Here is a 16,681-nt window from a genome sequence, read left to right on the forward strand (position 1 = left end):
AAACAGACCAGCACGTTCACGTGAATACAAACACCACTCTGCATATAAACTCCTTCCAGCACACGCACAGACGCAAGCAGGCTTAGGGAAACGTACGCAAGCGCGAGCACGTCAAGGCGAACGCGCATGCTCACCCAGAGCCGCAAAGCAAATACACAATGTGTGCACCAGGCACGTGCACTCTTGTGGACTTTGGAATCGCTACCACCTGGTCTCTGCCAACATGTACAGGGTTGTGTGAGCCGGAAGAATGGGACGTCCCATACTTGAAAAAGCACATCACTCTTTCAAGTTCACACTCCTGGACATGATGAGAAGGGAGGCGGGGAATGAATACAGTTACATAACTGGGTGGGGCAGCCAGCTCAGGATAAAAAGCCCAGATCAATCAAGGCTGAAGTTGGGACAAAGACAGTTGGGTCTGGCCATGGAGTTCAGTGTCGTTCTCCTTCTTGCTGTCCTCACGGGACTCCTGCTTCTGCTGGCCAGGGGCCACCCGAAGGCCCATGGCCGCCTCCCGCCAGGCCCCCGTCCTCTGGCCTTCTTGGGGAATATTCTGCAGATGGACAGAAGTGGCTTACTCAAATCCTTCCTGAGGGTGAGATGCCGATGCATGGGCTCTGAGGGTGTCTCCCTGCCCCTGGATCTGGGGCTCACTCCCCAGAAGGAGTGAAGGCATCCTTTCAGGCTCGGGTGGGGTGTATGAAGGTGGCGAAGAAGGTGCATGGAGGTGAAGCATGGTAGCTGGTGGTCAGATGGTCAGAGGTGTCCCTGCTCAGTTGAAGTGTGTGGGCACTGGCCCCGGAGTGGGTGGGTGGGCACGCGGAGGCGTCTGGGCGCAAGCCATGGGTATAGAATTTCATACTCTTCTGCCACCGCCTGTGGAGTCTCTGGGCGCCTGCCCAGCCCTGGAAGAGAGAGAAGGGGCAGAGTCACCAACTGTAAGTTTCTCCTCTGGCAAGAAAAGAGAGCGGAGATTGGCCCAGGTGGATGCCAGGAAGAGAAGGAAGACGGGAGGAAGCACAAGGTTCTTACCAATAACGGTCACAAACAAATGTGCAGTAATGGCTGACACTGGAGTGTTTACCAGGCTCTTTATCACCGCTTTCCACGCCTGATTTTACATGTGATTATCAATTTATTTATGAATAATGTAATCTACACCGGTGCACCCTCTTGGCAACAGAAGAACTGGGTCACCGACATAACTGCCAGCTTACATACCCCAAGGCCACCACACTCCTGAATCTTGGGTTTGTCATCCCTTTGCTTTTAAGAGAGAGAATTTTCCCACAAGTGGAGGGATGGGTATGCATAGGCCCCGAGTACTTTTTACTTCAGTGCCTCCCAGGGCACCACGTTTTTCTGTAAACTGCTGGGCTTGATTTCTTTGCTCAGATTTACATGGCTAGGATTTATCTGTATCCCCGTGGGAATTCATCAGGTCTGGCTTACCACACGCCTGCGGGGGAGGTGAGGTGCTATCCTTATCTCACAGGTATGGACCGTGAGGCTCAGCCTGGGGAAGACACTTGTCCTCAGTCACACAGCTGGGACTTCATGGAGGGAAAGCTGGGGTCTGGCACAGAGGTGTCCTCATCTCCAATGCCCTCCTAGGCCAAAGCTACCTAATGATTTGGGGATCACAAATCCTTTGAGAATTTGGTTAAGCTGTGGGCTCTCTCCCTTCCAAATGTCCACAAAGATTTTTACATAAAATTTTGAGAGTTCCAGACCCCCTAAAGTTCTTCCATGCAACCTCCAGGATTCTTTAGGGGTCCATGATTCTCCATTATTATTGCATCTTTGGAGACAGGAAGGGAGAGAATGGACTAAGGGGTGTCACGAAGGGACAGGTCGGAGAAGGTGGCCCCGCTCCTCCTCCATTCCCTAGTATGCTCCCAGATCTTTCTAGAGTCAGACAGATTTGGATTTTGTGTTCCAGAGTCAACTCTTACTCATTGAGTCTCAGTTTCCTCCTCTGTTAAAATGAGATGGTGGTAAGAATGTGTGTCTCATAACATTAATGAGGACTGGGTGGCATACTGCATAGAGAGCCTGGTGTATAGTAAGTGCTCATTAAATGGCAGCTCTTTTGATCCATTCATTCAAAGGTCATTTACAGGGCACCTTCTGTGTCCTGGGAACATTCTACACATTGATGATGTGGCTTTAGACAAGGCATACAAGTTAAGCAAATTAGGAAATACTAGGTAGACAAGAGCTATGATTAAAAGAAAGCCAGGTGCTATTTTAGAAAGTGGTGGAGCTACTTTAGATTGAATAGTGGGGGAGAGGCTCAGTCTCGCTGTGTCTGTGAGCAGACACCCTGCAAGATGCAGGAGCAAAGCACTGTAGAGAGGCAGGTGTGAGTGCAAGAACACTGAAGCGAGAGCAAGCTCGGCATGTTTGGGGGAAAACATGGAGGCTGGATCTGAAGGAGGGAAGGGGCGAGGGGGAGGACAAGCAGAGGGGTGACGCAGCCACCTCATGCAGGGCGATGTGGATCAAGGTGGAGACCTCAGATCTTACCCTCAGTGCAGTGGGGGGCATTGGAGGGTTTGGAGCCAGTTAGGGGTATTAATTAATTTACATTTTCATAGGGAATACTCTGGCTTCAGACTGGGGTGAGGTGGGTGGCCAACTGATTATAGGAGGATGGGAATGGCAGTAGGGAGACCATAAGGAGGCTCTGCAGAGATCAGTGGGAGAGATTTTGCAGTAAACTTAATCTTTTCATGATTTTAAGTCAATTTTTAGTGAGGCTTAACATGACCCCTAAAAGCGCACAAGTCGTAAACGTTGAGCTCAATGAATTCTCTCAAGCGGACATACTCATGTAATTGACATATAGGTAAGTAACAACACGTCCTGTCCCCAGAAACCACCCTCCAGTCCCCTTCCAGTCACCACCCTCTCACTATCTTGACTTCATAGAAATAGAGTTAGGACATATGGACACTTTTGTGTCTGGTTGATTTGGCTCAACACTACGCCTGTGAGTTTCATTCAAGTCTTGGCTGTAGCACGGGTTCTTTTTCATTGCTGCATAATTATTCCATGGCATGACTATATCGCCATATATTTATTCTCTATCAGTGTTGCTGAGAATATTATTTGAAAAACTTCAATGGGCGCCTGGGTGGCTCAGTCCATTAGGCTTCCGACTTCGGCTCAGGTCATGATCTCGCAGTTTGTGGGTTCAAACCCGCATCGGGCTCTGTGCCGACCACTCAGAGCCTGGAATCTGCTTCGGATTCTGTGTCTCCTTCTCCCTCTGCTCCTCCCCTCTTCACGCTCTGTCTCTCTCTCTCAAAAATACATAAACAAAAGTTTTTAAAAAACCTTCAGCGAATCAGGTTGTTGGTATTTTGGTGAACCTACATACACATTTTGGTTGGGCGTGCATCTGGGAGTGAAGTTAATGAGTCATTGAATATACATGTGTTTAGCCTCAGTAAATACCACGGAGCAGTTTTGTAAATGCCTGTGCTGATGTTATGTCACAATCATCCCCGAAGCCGTTGTTTTCTCTTCATGTCTACCAAGCGGTTTAGGGTAGTTCCCTGGGGACATTGTCAGGAGGCAGACAGCAGGTTGACGTTGGGTCACAGGAAGGATGACCCTTCAGTTTCAATGCTGGGGAGATTTGGTTCGACTCAAGGGTATAGGCAGAAGTAAGAGATATTTAACCATCTGTACTGCTTAGGGCACCAACCATGCAAACTCTGTCTGGGTCATGGGTTAATCCTTTAGTTGCTGGGTCCTGGGAAGGGGAAGGCACCCTGGGGTGGAGGGTCTTGGGGTACTCAGTAGCTAATTGCCAATCTATACATGAGTGTGTTTATGGTTTAACAACTGGGATGGCCACATGGGTGCACATTGGCTAACAGTAACCTTGGGCGTGGATATGCTTCACAGCTCCGAGAGAAATACGGGGATGTCTTCACGGTGTACCTGGGGCCAAGGCCTGTGGTCATGCTGTGTGGGATAGAGGCCATACGGGAGGCCCTGGTGGACCAAGCTGAGGCCTTCTCTGGCCGCGGGAGAGTGTCTACTGTAGAACAAATCTTTCAAGGCTATGGTAAGGACCTCAAAGACACCTGGAGGGGAATGATGGAAGATGGAAATTGGGGAGGGTGAGTCTGGGAAGGGGGGATAAGGGGCGCAGAGGGGCCCGGAGTCCCCTTCCAACCCTCTTGGCAATCCATGCCTTCCCTACACCTGCAGGTGTGGTCTTTGCCAACGGGGAACGCTGGAAGCTCCTTCGGCGATTCTCTCTGGCCACCATGAAGAACTTCGGGATGGGGAAGCGGAGTATAGAGGAGAGGATTCAGGAGGAGTCTCAGTGTGTGGTAGAGGAACTGCGGAAAACCCAGGGTGAGTCCCCGGGGAATGGGTATGCTGGGTGCGTGGCAACAGAAAGACTGAGGTGTATCTGTGGGCAGAGAAAGAGAGGCAGAGATAGAGAATGACCTGAGAGACCATCCAGCAGAGGGACAGACAGAGATGGGTAGGAATGGAACACAGGGAGCCAGAAGAGATGTGGGGTGTATAGTGTCGAGAGTAACTCAAGGACATAAACTTGGTTATGTATTAGCACGCTATTTACTTGGGTTCAGGGAAACCAACCCATGGGTGAATTGTATCTGCAAGGGCAAAAATAACACTTACATAAAAGCAGGCAAAGAGAGAAAGGGGAAAACGATAGACACTTTGAAAATGCCAAAGTGGGTTTTTATTCTTCTTGAGTGGACTATTGACAAGCTGTCAGCGAGCAAGATGGGCAGCTGGGGCGTCCTGCCCTCAGGCAGCTGGGATGGGCTGTCAAAGAAGCACTTCTGAGGGGGGCCTGGGTGGCTCAGCTGGTGAAGCATCTGACTCTTGATTTCGGCTCAGGTCATGATCTTACGGTTTGTGAGTTTGAGCCCTGTGTCCGTCTCTGCGCTGACAGCACAGATTCTCTCTCTTTCCCCCTCTCTCTTTGCCTCTCCCCCACTCATTCTCTCTCTTTCTCTCTCAAAATAAATAAATAGACTTAAAAAAAAGAGAGAAGCACTTCTACTTACTTTTGGATTCTCCATATAAGGGTGTTTATGAGACATAAAGATGACAGGGTCCTTTCGTAAGAGATTTTGAGACGTAAATGTACAGGCTGGGAGGGAGAGGCAGAGGCAGAGACATAGGGGGTAATAGAGGACTAGGGGCAGCAGACCATGAAGACAGACTCAGGTGGAAAAAGAGCGACTCAGATGGAGAGAGATAGGGAAGGGAAAAGAGACACAGATGGAGAGATGAAGACAAAGAGAGAGACTGGAAGAGACCGGGAGAAGCAAAAAGAAACCAAGGCAGACAGAAACCAAGGTAGAGAAAATGAGACTGACAGACAAGCTCAGGAAAGGGTGTGCAGGGGAGCAAGAGAAGATGGACAGGTGAGACCCGCAGAGAGAGGCTGATGCCATGACACTTCTGGGTGGGTGCACAGTCCCTGCTCCCCTCCCATCCAGGGAGGTCAGGATGTATACAGACATCGGCTGTCAAGTGCAGAACGATTCCATGGAGACCAAAGAGCCCTGGAGGTGGTGAGAAGAGATGAAGGGAGGGGATGACAGACAAGGGACAGGGAGAGCAGAGCTTTTCAACTTGCACATGTGATTGACTGAACACCAGCCCTGCACCCATCTGCCCCTGGGACTTAACTACCTGCCCCCAGAGTCAGAGCTGAGGCCTGAGAGGGACCCACCACACAGCCTCCATAGCTTGACGACCCTGCAGACAATAGCAGAATGGCACTTTCTCCCCAGGGTTGTGGTGGGAATTTAGTAAAATAATACATGAAGTGCTTAGAACAGGACCTGGCTGGTCCATCATCTGGGCTAGTGAATGTTAGCGGTTCCTGTTCCTGCTTCTTTGTCACCACTGAGCCAGGGAGGGCAGTCACATGGAGCATGGGGCAGTGGTCAAGTGCTCCCAAGGCCTTTGTTTGAGTCCGTGTCCCATGACCTGTGCCTCCTCCTCCTAGGAGCCTTCCAGGACCCCACCTTCCTTTTCCACTCCATGACTGCCAACATCATCTGCGCCATTGTCTTTGGAACACGCTTTAGCTACAAAGATCCCAAGTTCCTGCGGTTGCTGGACTTGTTCTACCAGAACTTCACGCTCCTCAGCTCCTTCTCCAGCCAGGTCAGGGAGCTGGTGTGGGAGGCTGGTGTGTGAGGTGGATGTCTAGGGCACAGGGAAAGGGGTGATCTGCTTTGGTGTCCCAGAAATACAGCTTTGGGCTGGAAGGGGGGCACAGACAGCAGGGAGGGACAGGGACACTGAGCAGTAGAGGGCGGAAGGGACGGGAGACAGGGATGGGGAGCCTAGGATGAGGAGACAGAGATGGAGAGTCAGAGAGTCAGCAAGAGAGACCAAGACATGAGGGTTTGGAAGAGGAGAGAGAAGGACAGGGCGAAAGCGACGAGGAAGAGCAGAGATCAGAGACTCTGAGAGGCAGAGTGGAAGAGACAGAGGGAGAGAACAGGACTCAGACTGTCGGGCTGTCTATTCTTCTGTTCCTGATTCCTGCAAATCTTCACCTCTGTCTTTGGCAAATCTCCTCAATTGAAGAAATTCAAGGATACGTGAAAATAAGGGACCACATTTCTTCATTTTCCCCATTTCCCCGCCCACTTTTGGTCTTTGTAAAAATATCTCCCAGATTATAAAGTAATATGCTCCTCTTTTAAAACAAAATAGTGTGGTTTCTCTTTCTCAACGAATCTGGAAATACCCCGATTGTACATTAAGTTTAAAAAATTAAACTGCAGAACAGTATGCCTCATTATGTTTCGTACCAGGAGTGTATGTCAGATTTGTGTGTAGGACTGTTCCTAATGGTTAGTCACAAACTCCCATGACCTCCTGCTAGACAGTCTGATCCAAAAAGCTAGGATGGGGCCCAGAGTGAATATTTGCAACAGGTGCAGCAGGTGATTTCACTTTTCTCTTCCCACAGAAAACCACAGGGAGAGAAAAATCTAGAACGAGATTGACTAGAGAGTTATCAATGGTTATCGCTAAAAATTAAGAAAGATTGGGGTGCCTGGGTGGCTCCATTGGTTAAGTGTCCAGCTTTGGCTCAGGTCATGATCTCTCAGTTCAAGTGTTCGAGCCCCGCATCGGCCTCGTGCTGACATCTCGGAGTCTGGAGCCTGCTTTGGATTCTGTGTCTCCCTCTCTCTGCTCCTCCCCTACTCATGCTGGCGTGCTCTCTCTCTCTGTGTCTCTCAGAAATAAAGAAACTTAAAATTTTTTTTTTAATTAACAAAGAATTTTGCATTGCCCTCTCTGTTTCCACCTTTTTTTATTTGCAATTATTTGCAACAGGTAGGTATTACATTAATCCTAGACAATCCAGTAGAAATATGTTCCAAAATAAATAGTCTTAAGCAGGCAGTAGGCTCATCTTGTGTATGCATCACGGTATCAATGTTTGGTGCAGCAAAGGAGACGTGAGGGGTGGAAAGAGTCAGAGAGGTCCGAAGCAAACAGATCCACTGGGCGAGGTAGGCAATAGAAGCACAGAGAGCCAACCACCTGGCTGACTCAGTCAGTAGACCAGGCGACTCCTGATCTCAGGGTCGTGAGTTCGAGCTCCACACTGGGTGTAGAGATGATTTAAAAGAAAAAAGTAGCTGCAGAGAGACAAGTGAGAAGAGACACACATGAGTAAGGAGAGGCGCCAAGGAGAGAGGTGTGGCAGCAACCAAAACAGGACGGGAGGATGAGGGAGGAAGAGACAGAAGGAGAAAACTGGGAGAACAACAGATCAAAGGAGACTTAGAATCAGTGAGTGAGAGGCAGAGACAGAAACAGAGAGGCAGAGCAAGATGAGATTCTGCCCTACCCAGGCCCCAGGAGGGCTCCCCTCCCTGTGACTCCCTGGCTCCACCCCAGGAGGACCTCACAGCCCCTTCTCTGCTGCAGGTGTTCGAGCTTTTCTACAACTTCTTGAAGTACTTTCCAGGTACACACAGGCAAATCTACAAAAACGTGCAGGAAATCATAGCCTTCATAGAGGACGCTGTGGAGAAGCACCGTGAAACCCTGGACCCCAGCACCCCCCAGGACTTCATGGATGCCTACCTGATCCGCATGGACAAAGTGGGGGTTGGCGGAGGGGAACAGGAGGGGGCAGGGAGGGAGGAAAAGATGGCAGCGAAGAGAAGAAGGGTGGGGAAAGGGGGAAGGGAGTGGGGAATAGGGGAGGGAGATGGGAAAGGGAGGAGAGACTCAGGAACCAACTGAGGGGAAGAGGAAAAAAGGGGAAAGTTGGGAGGAGAGAGGGAGAGAGATACAGGGGGTGTGAGACCCAGCAGCAGGGGAGGGCGCCCCCAGGCAAGAGCGTGCAGCAAAGCCCCCGCTCCCCTGACACGCCCCCTACCGCTCGGATTCAGGAGAAGTCCGACCCCAACAGCGAATTCCACCATCGGAACCTCATCTGCACGGTGCTCTCCCTCTTCTTCGCCGGCACGGAGACCACCAGCAGCACGCTCCGCTATGGTTTCCAGCTCATGCTCAAGTACCCTCATGTCACAGGTGGGTGGGCGGGGACCACCGATCGAGGCAAGGGGCGGGGGCTTCTCATCCCTTTGGGAGCTGCAAAAGTGCAGCTGGGATCCTTCCTGAATGAGGGAGGAAGTGTTCACCTCCTATATATACCAGGAGCGCTGCAGGTTTTGAATGAGCCCCTGACTAAGGCAGCCCCGCCGGTGGATATACGAACAATCCGTCGATGTGTTCTCCCACTGTGTCCTCCCATCATGTAAAGACAGACTCCTCTCTCTGCCCACCCATCCATCCATTTATCTATCCTTTTATTTGTTACCTGTATTGATTACCTTATACTCAGATTCTTTCACCTATGATTGATTCAAGGACCTAGGCTTCCATTCTTTATTTGGATTAATTGATTCAATTGTTGATCTTTTGAAACAGGGATTAATGAATGAAGTACTTGTCATTGATTCATTGGCTCGTTTGTCCATGCATGCATCCATCTGCCCTATGAACTAGATTTCATTCCTTAATTCTTCCATCGGTCTTTCAATCCACCCTTCATCCATTTATTATGCATTTAATTCAGTTAATTCATGACTGATTATTTATCTGTCATTCAGTCCCTCCATCTACTTGTTCCTTTTTATACCTATTTTATTTTATCTATTTTTATACCTATTTCATCACTTTTTGATACCTGATATTTCACTAATTTATTTATTTACTTATTGCTCTATAGATCTAGTCATCCATTCATTTATGCAATTGATTTACTGGTTAATCAGGTTCACTTATTTGTCTGTGGGCCATTTATTAATTAATGACCCAATAATTCATATATTGATTGGTAAACAAATACACACATCCATTCACTAATGTTCTTCCATTCATCACTCTTTCCATTCATAAGTCGACTGGCTTATGTATTCATTTATCCAGGTGTTTGTGGGTTAATCTATTGATCTATTTCATGGTTATATTCCTGAGTACCTAGCACAGTGTCTCATCTATAATACACACACAATAAATATTAGGTCATTTTCTACTCTTTTTGTTTTTAAAAATTTCAATGTTTATTTATTTTTGAGAGAGGAGGAGAGGGGAGAGGGTGAATGGGGGAGGAGCTGAGACCCAGGGGGACAAAAAATCCAAAGCAGGCTCTGTAATGACCGATGTGGGACTCAAACTCATGAGCCTTGAGATTAGGACCTGAGCCGAGGTCAGACATTTAACTGCTTAATAGACTGAGCCACCCAGGCTCCTCTCCAGTCTTTTTAGAGGGAGAATTTTGACAGGTTTATAGCCTTGAGTTCTTAATGTGAAATTCTGTGCAAAATTGTGGTGTGTGTGTGTGTGCGCACGCACGTGAGTGTGTGTGTGTGTGTGTGTGTGTGTGTGTGTGTGTGTTACCTGTGCCTGTGGGAAGAGAATTCATAACATTCAATAGATTTGAAAGGGTGAGAATTCTTGCTTCCCACCGCCCCCACCCCTCCTGGACTCCCCCTCTTCCAGGGTTGTTTGCTCTGAGGGGTGTCAATGACCTAATCCTTTATTACAGGTTTTTCCTGGCTCATTAGCCCACACAAAGCAGTGTCCCTGCTGAAATGTCTCTTTAAAATGAGGTTCCCTCAAACTGAGGGTTGATGGGGGGTGGGAGGGTGGGGAGGGTGGGTGATGGTTATTGAAGAGGGCACCTTTTGGGATGAGCACTGGGTGTTGTATGGAAACCAATTTGACAATAAATTTCATATATTGGAAAAAATAAAATAAAATGAGGTTCCCTGGTCCCACTCTTCTGTACAGAGAGAGTCCACAAGGAGATTGACCAGGTGATTGGCCCACACCGCCTTCCATCCCTTGATGATCGAGCCAAAATGCCATACACTGACGCAGTCATCCATGAGATTCAGAGATTCAGTGACCTCTTCCCTATTGGCGCGCCGCACATGGTCACCAAAGACACTCACTTCAGAGGGTACTTCATGCCCAAGGTGAGGCCAGCTGGGCTCCCACATTTTTCCTGTGTGGGCATCCTGGGTTCTCTTAATCTCTGCACTTGACCTGTTTTTGGTTTTATCACTAGGGCCCTCTTGGTTTTTTGTTTGTCTGTTTGTTTTGTTTCGTTTTGTTTTTAAGGGTGGGCTGAGGAAAGGAATGGCAGTATCTGTTGACCTTGTGACTCTCCCTCAGGGCACTGAAGTATATCCCCTCCTGCACTCTGCTCTCAATGACCCACATTACTTTGAAAAACCAGATGCCTTCAACCCTGACCACTTTCTGGATGCCAATGGGGCACTGAAGAAGAATGAAGCTTTTATCCCCTTCTCCATGGGTAAGCCAGGCCTGCACTCTTTCCCAGACACCAGAGTGAAAGGCCACTCTCTCTTTGAGACAGTCCAGGAAAGATCTTGGTTCATTGAGCAGCTACTATATGCCATTTGCTTTACCTTTAACCCACTTCATCTTCCCTGCAGCCCTAGACAGGGCTTAAGAAGACCACATCCCGGGGCACCTGGGTGGCTCAGTCGGTTAAGCGGCTGACTTCGGCTCAGGTCATGATCTCACGGTTCGTGGGTTCGAGCCCCGCATCAGGCTCTGTGCTGACGGCTCGGAGCCTGGAGCCTGCTTCGAATTCTGTGTCTCCCTCTCTCTTTCTCTGCCCCTCCCTCACTCACACTCTGTCTCTCTCTCTCTCTCTCAAAAATAAATAAACATTTAAAAAAAAAAAAAAAAGAAGACCACATCCCAAAGGCACATCTTGGTAAGCTGGACCTTGGGAAAGTATTTTAACCTCTCTACGCCTTGGTATAGAGATACAGCTTGGTATAAAATAGCTGGTGAGCACTACTCTGAGCTCAGTGCTTTATTGGGGGCTGAAGATGATGCACTGGGCAAGTCACATAGGGACACAGTCTCTGCCCTGGGAAATTTACAGCCCAGCAGGGGAGATGGGCATTTATCATTTGACCACAAAATAGTACCTAATTAAACTTAATTAATGCTTGCAATGTGCTTAGAACTGCTTGGCACAAAGTCGGTGCTCATGGATGTGATGATGATTATTATCAGTAATCATAACTGTGATAAATGCTGTGAAAGGGACTTTGGGAACACAAAGAGGAAATACTGACTACTCTTGGTGGTTCGGTGAGGAAAAGCTTTCCTCGAAGCACTGGCTTCTAAGCTAAGACCTCAGGGGTGAGTATCAATCAGCCACTAGGAAGTGTTCCAGGCAGAGGGAACAGCAAGTCAAAGCCTGAAGGTGGAGACAGCATCGCGTTTTTGAGAAACAAACCCAGGGAGCCTGGAGTGTGGATTCTAAAAGGGGAGAAGGGTGAAGATCTCAGCTGGAGGGCCTTGGAAGCTGGGGGGAGTTTGGGTTTATCTTGCTGGTACTGGGATCCAGGAGTGGGTCTTGACATGCTCTGACCTGTCTCTTTCCCCGTTCTGCACTATGTGGCCCCGTCTTGAGAAAACCCCAGTGCCCAGAATCCTCATCCTTTGGGAGAAAGGAGGACCCCCGAACCAAGGCCCTAGTCTTGAGTTCCATCAGTGACCCCAGTGACCCAGATCCCCTGGCTCTGCCCAGTGCTATGGCTTCCCTCATTTCATCTTAAGTGAGAGTTGGGGGACTTGTGGGATGGTGGGGTGGGGCCCATGATCCCATTCACTAGTCCTGTTCTAAGGTTAGAGAGAGAGGCAGAGATGTAGAGAGGGAAGGAGAGAGAGAGACAAAGAAAGAATGAGTGAGAAAAATGGAGAGAAGGACAAAGACAGACACAGAGAGAGATAATGACAGGGGACAAGTGACAGAGACTGAGTGCACAATGAGACAATACAGTGAGGAAGGGGAAACAAGAGAGAATAGGAGACAGAGAGAGAGAGGGGGAAGGAGGGAGAGAGTTTCAGATGGAATCAGATCCAAATGGACAGAGACAGGGAGCTTAAGGTTGAAGAAAGTGGGCAAAAGAGGAAGGAGACAGAGGAGCAATGTCTGATGGGAGGTCAATCAGAGCAAAAGACTGATGCAAGATTGCCATGAGTGGAAAGAACGACAAACCAAACCGAAAGATGTTAGAGCCAACGGGATAGTGAAGGGTGTCCCAGTGGACAGTCCCAGGGATTGGGATTGGAAGAGAGGATGGGAGGGAGACAGTAGAAGTCAGGCTGTTCTGGAAAGAACTGGGTCACAGAACCAGTCACAGGAGAACCAGTCTAGAGCCCTGCTCTGAGTATCTCTAAGTCCATGTTACCTAACTTGTGATGTGCCAAAAAGATACAGACATTTCCCCCAGAGATGTCCACGTAGGCATAATGTCTGACACCTTGACTGGTCTAGGAAATATCTGAATGGCCTTGCCATGGTGGTCAGCTTGCAGATCAAGAGCCATTGAGGTGGGGTGCCTGGGTGGCTCGGTCAGTTCAGTGTGGGGCTTTAGCTCAGGTCATGATCCATCCTTGGTGAGTTCAAGCCCTGGGTCAGGCTCTGTGCTCAAAGCCGAGAGCCTGCTTCAGATTCTGTCTCCCTCTCTCTCTGCCCCACCCCCCTGCTCCCACTCTGTGTATTTGAGAGAGCTCTCTCAAAAATAAGTAAACATTAAAAAAGAAAGAGCCACTGAGGTAAAGGAGGCTTTCGGTGCCTCTTCCTGGGGTTCCTACTCCCTTTGTGCTTATTTCTCTTCAAGCCCGTGCTTCATAACCTACTGGAGGCTCTCACACCTCTGAGAATCCAAGGAAGCAGACCCATTCACACTTCTTTTTATTCATTTATTTATTTTAATAGCACGTGAGCATGGGCTCCTGAGCAGGGTAGGGGCCGAGGGAGAGAGGGAGAGAGAAAATCCAAAGCAGGCTCCATAATATTCACGCAGAGATCAAGACCTGGGAGCCAAAATCAAGAGTCAGACACTTAACCAACGGAGCCACCCAGGTGCCCCGCCCCATTCACAATTTTAAGTGTAGTTTGGTTTTTCCCCCAAACTTTTGAAGCCCGTGGCTCTCGGACTGAGATAAAATGACAACCCAGATATAGACAAACACACACAGTGCCAGATATACCCTCATGCTCCCAACCGCACACACTCCCCCCATGCGCTCCCTGCCCCCCAATCCTCCTCACACTCTCCCCCCACATACACTCCCCACACAACTCCCCTCCACACTCCCCTCCATACTCTCCCCACATGTTCCCCACACAACTCCCCTCTACATTCCCTCCACACACTCCTCCCACACACCCCCACACATACCTCCCGCCCCTCCCTTTCCTCATTACCCACTCCCCCCAACACACTGCCCACCCCCACCTCTCCCCACACCCCCACACCCCCACACTCCCCACACAATTGCCGTCCACACTTCCCACACAACTCCTCTTCACACTACCTCTCATTCCCCCCCACACAGTCTCCCCCCCATACTCCCCTCCCATTCCCCCCTACCCACCCCTCCCCACACCCCTGCCCAGCTCTCACCCCACACACTCCCCACACAATTGCCCTCCACACTCCCCACACAATTGCCCTCCACACTCTCCACACAACTCCTCTTCACACTCCCCCCCATAGTCCCTCCACACTCTCCCCCCATACTCCCCTCCCATTCCCCCCTACCCACTCCCCCGCCAACACACTCTCTGCCCCCACCCCTACCCACACCCCTGCCCAGCTCTCACACCACACGCTCCCCACACAACTGCCCTCCACATTCCCCCCACTTCCTCCACACACACACCCACACTCCCCCCCACACCCCCTACACTCCCTCCCACACAAACTGCCCACCACACATACATTCCCCACCACAGGCACACACACTCCCCACCAGACACACACTCCCCCCCCCACCCCACACACACTTCTTACCACACACACCCAGAAACAAACACAAACAATATCTACACCTATAGTATCCTTAGTACAGGCCAGGTGCTAGTCTGAGAATTTTTACAAATATTAATTTCTTTACCTTCATAATAGTCCTTTGAAATAAGTACCATCCTCCTCATATTAGAGATGAAGGACATTAAAAATGTTGTCAGAAATGTGCACACACCTGCACATGTGGAGGCAGACACACACACACACACACACACACACACACACACACACACATCTAACCTGAAGTGAGTGTTTGTTCTCCAAGTGGCCACTGAAGCCTCTGGAAATCTCACAGAAGCTACAAACTCTCCTGGAGAAACGTGCAAGGCACCTCCACCCAAACGTTAGCCCCTGGTTTCAAAGGGCTCGGGACCCCCCTAAAACACTACCCTGGGTTGCAGGTTGAAGGCCAGTTCCATACAAATCTGTTGGTGATGGACACAGATGTCTGGGCTTTGGGATGTGACCGGGCAAGGGATGTGCATCGGCTCTGTGCCCACACTGGTGATCTTCTGTGTTCACAGGGAAGCGCATTTGTCTTGGTGAGGGCATCGCCCACATGGAATTATTCCTCTTCTTCACCACCATCCTCCAGAACTTCTCTGTGGCCAGCCCTGTGGCCCCCGAGGACATCGACCTCACACCCCAGGAGAGTGGCATAGGAAGAGTGCCCCCAGTATACCAGATCAGCTTTCGGTCCCGCAGAGGGGACTGAGAGAAGGGCCTCAAAGGATCCCAGGATCAGGAAGTATTCCCAGCTCTGCAGAAGCCAGTTCCTTGACTGGCCCTGGGTCTTCCTGCTGTTGAGAGACCCACCACAAGCCAGTGTCTTCCCCCTCCTCAGTTGCTGCCTCTGTGGGAGAGTCCTTTCTGCAGCCTCATCTCAGACCATCACTCTGCAGCTCTTGCATAGACTCATGGAAGTGTTTTCCTTTCCTTTGTTAACAGAGTTCCCAGTGTGGTGTATATATAGAAGCTGGGGGCTAAGACGGGAGACTTGACTCAGATGCTCTTTGCATTTGTGCCTCCCAGGCCACAGCTTCCCCCAGGGACTTCTCCCTTCCTCAGAACAACCACAGTCTCCATTTAGCAACTGTTTGCGCTCCATGATCTGTGCATACGTGACCTCCCTGGAATCCTCCTTCCAGTAGTCCCATGGGGCAGATACAATGATCATGCCCATTTTACACATGAGTAAACAAAGGCTAGACAATGGCATCAGTTGTCTGAAGTCCTATCATATGGCTCGCAGTGGGGGAGCAAGATTCACACTCTCTCCCTGGCTCTCCACCTCAAATTCTTCACCTAGTCATACCCCCCCTCCAATATATTTTCAAATTACTGTGAAATTCATATAACATAAAACTAAGTGTTTTCACTTTTTAAAAATTTACTTAGAGAGGGAGGGAGAGAGAGAGAGAGAGAGAATGCAAGTGGGGGAGGAGCAGAGAGAGGGGGAGACAGAACCTGAAGGGGGCTGGAACTCACAGACCTCGAGGTCATGCATGACCTGAGTGAAAGTCAGGTGCTTAACCAACTGAGCCACCCAGGCACTCCAGAACTAAGTGTTTTAAAGTGCATGATTTGGTGGCATTGGCTCATTCACAATGTTGTGTAACCACCGCCACTTTCTAGTTCCAAACATTTTCATCACCCAGGAAGAAAACTCCGTACCCACTAGCAGTCACTCCCCATTCCCCCTCCCCCTCAGCTCCTGGCAACCACCAATCTGCTTTTGGTCTTTATGTATTTGCCTATTCCGTGTGATTCATGCAAATGGAATCATACAATACGTGCTCTTTTGTGTCCGGCTTCTTTCACTTGGCATAATATTTTGGGGTTCATCCACATTATAGACCATTGCTTGTACACTGCCATCCCCATTCTTACTGAATTTCCCTACTTCCGTCCCTCTATGCAAGGGCCTCCTCAGCCCCTTCAGCTGCATGATTCTCCCCTGGTGCCTTGGATTCCCTGGTATTCCCCTTCAAATCCCCTGAGACTGAAACAAACATCCAAATCCTGACATCCCCTGGGAAGATAGCGATCCATGCCATCTTACATGAGACCCACTTATTGTCAGGTCACTAGGGATCCTTCTAGAAGATGAGAAATTCTTCGCCTCAAAACCAGGCCCAAGAAGGCAAATATTTGCTAAGGAATGAATGAATGAATGAATGGTTCAATCAGTCAGCCTCAAACCCGCCCAACATGGAGCTAGGCTTCCCCCATCAGACCTTATCTTTTTCTTCATTTCT

General features: G+C 49.5%; 1 protein-coding gene across 1 annotated transcript; it reads left to right on the top strand.

Moving 5' to 3' along the window:
• Positions 1 to 292: 292 nt before the first annotated feature.
• On the top strand, positions 293 to 16,220 carry CYP2B6 (cytochrome P450 family 2 subfamily B member 6). The gene is made up of 9 exons (XM_053905897.1): positions 293 to 598; positions 3,922 to 4,084; positions 4,231 to 4,380; positions 6,023 to 6,183; positions 7,972 to 8,148; positions 8,442 to 8,583; positions 10,348 to 10,535; positions 10,735 to 10,876; positions 14,948 to 16,220. Exons 1-9 carry the CDS (start codon positions 308 to 310, stop codon positions 15,136 to 15,138), a joined length of 1,605 nt encoding a protein of 534 aa, XP_053761872.1. The 5' UTR covers positions 293 to 307; the 3' UTR covers positions 15,139 to 16,220.
• Positions 16,221 to 16,681: the final 461 nt, after the last annotated feature.

This window comes from Panthera pardus, unplaced genomic scaffold (assembly GCF_024362965.1).
Source record: "Panthera pardus isolate Hobbes unplaced genomic scaffold, ASM2436296v1 HiC_scaffold_18, whole genome shotgun sequence".
In the NCBI taxonomy this organism is placed as follows: domain Eukaryota; kingdom Metazoa; phylum Chordata; class Mammalia; order Carnivora; family Felidae; genus Panthera; species Panthera pardus.

Excerpts from the sequence above, each read along its gene's own strand:
- CYP2B6 (XM_053905897.1), top strand. The coding sequence starts at position 308 with ATGATGAGAAGGGAGGCGGGGAATGAATACAGTTACATAACTGGGTGG. Across the intron at positions 4,085-4,230 it reads ACAAATCTTTCAAGGCTATG|GTGTGGTCTTTGCCAACGGG; the intron begins GTAAGGACCTCA and ends CTACACCTGCAG. Across the intron at positions 4,381-6,022 it reads GGAACTGCGGAAAACCCAGG|GAGCCTTCCAGGACCCCACC; the intron begins GTGAGTCCCCGG and ends TCCTCCTCCTAG.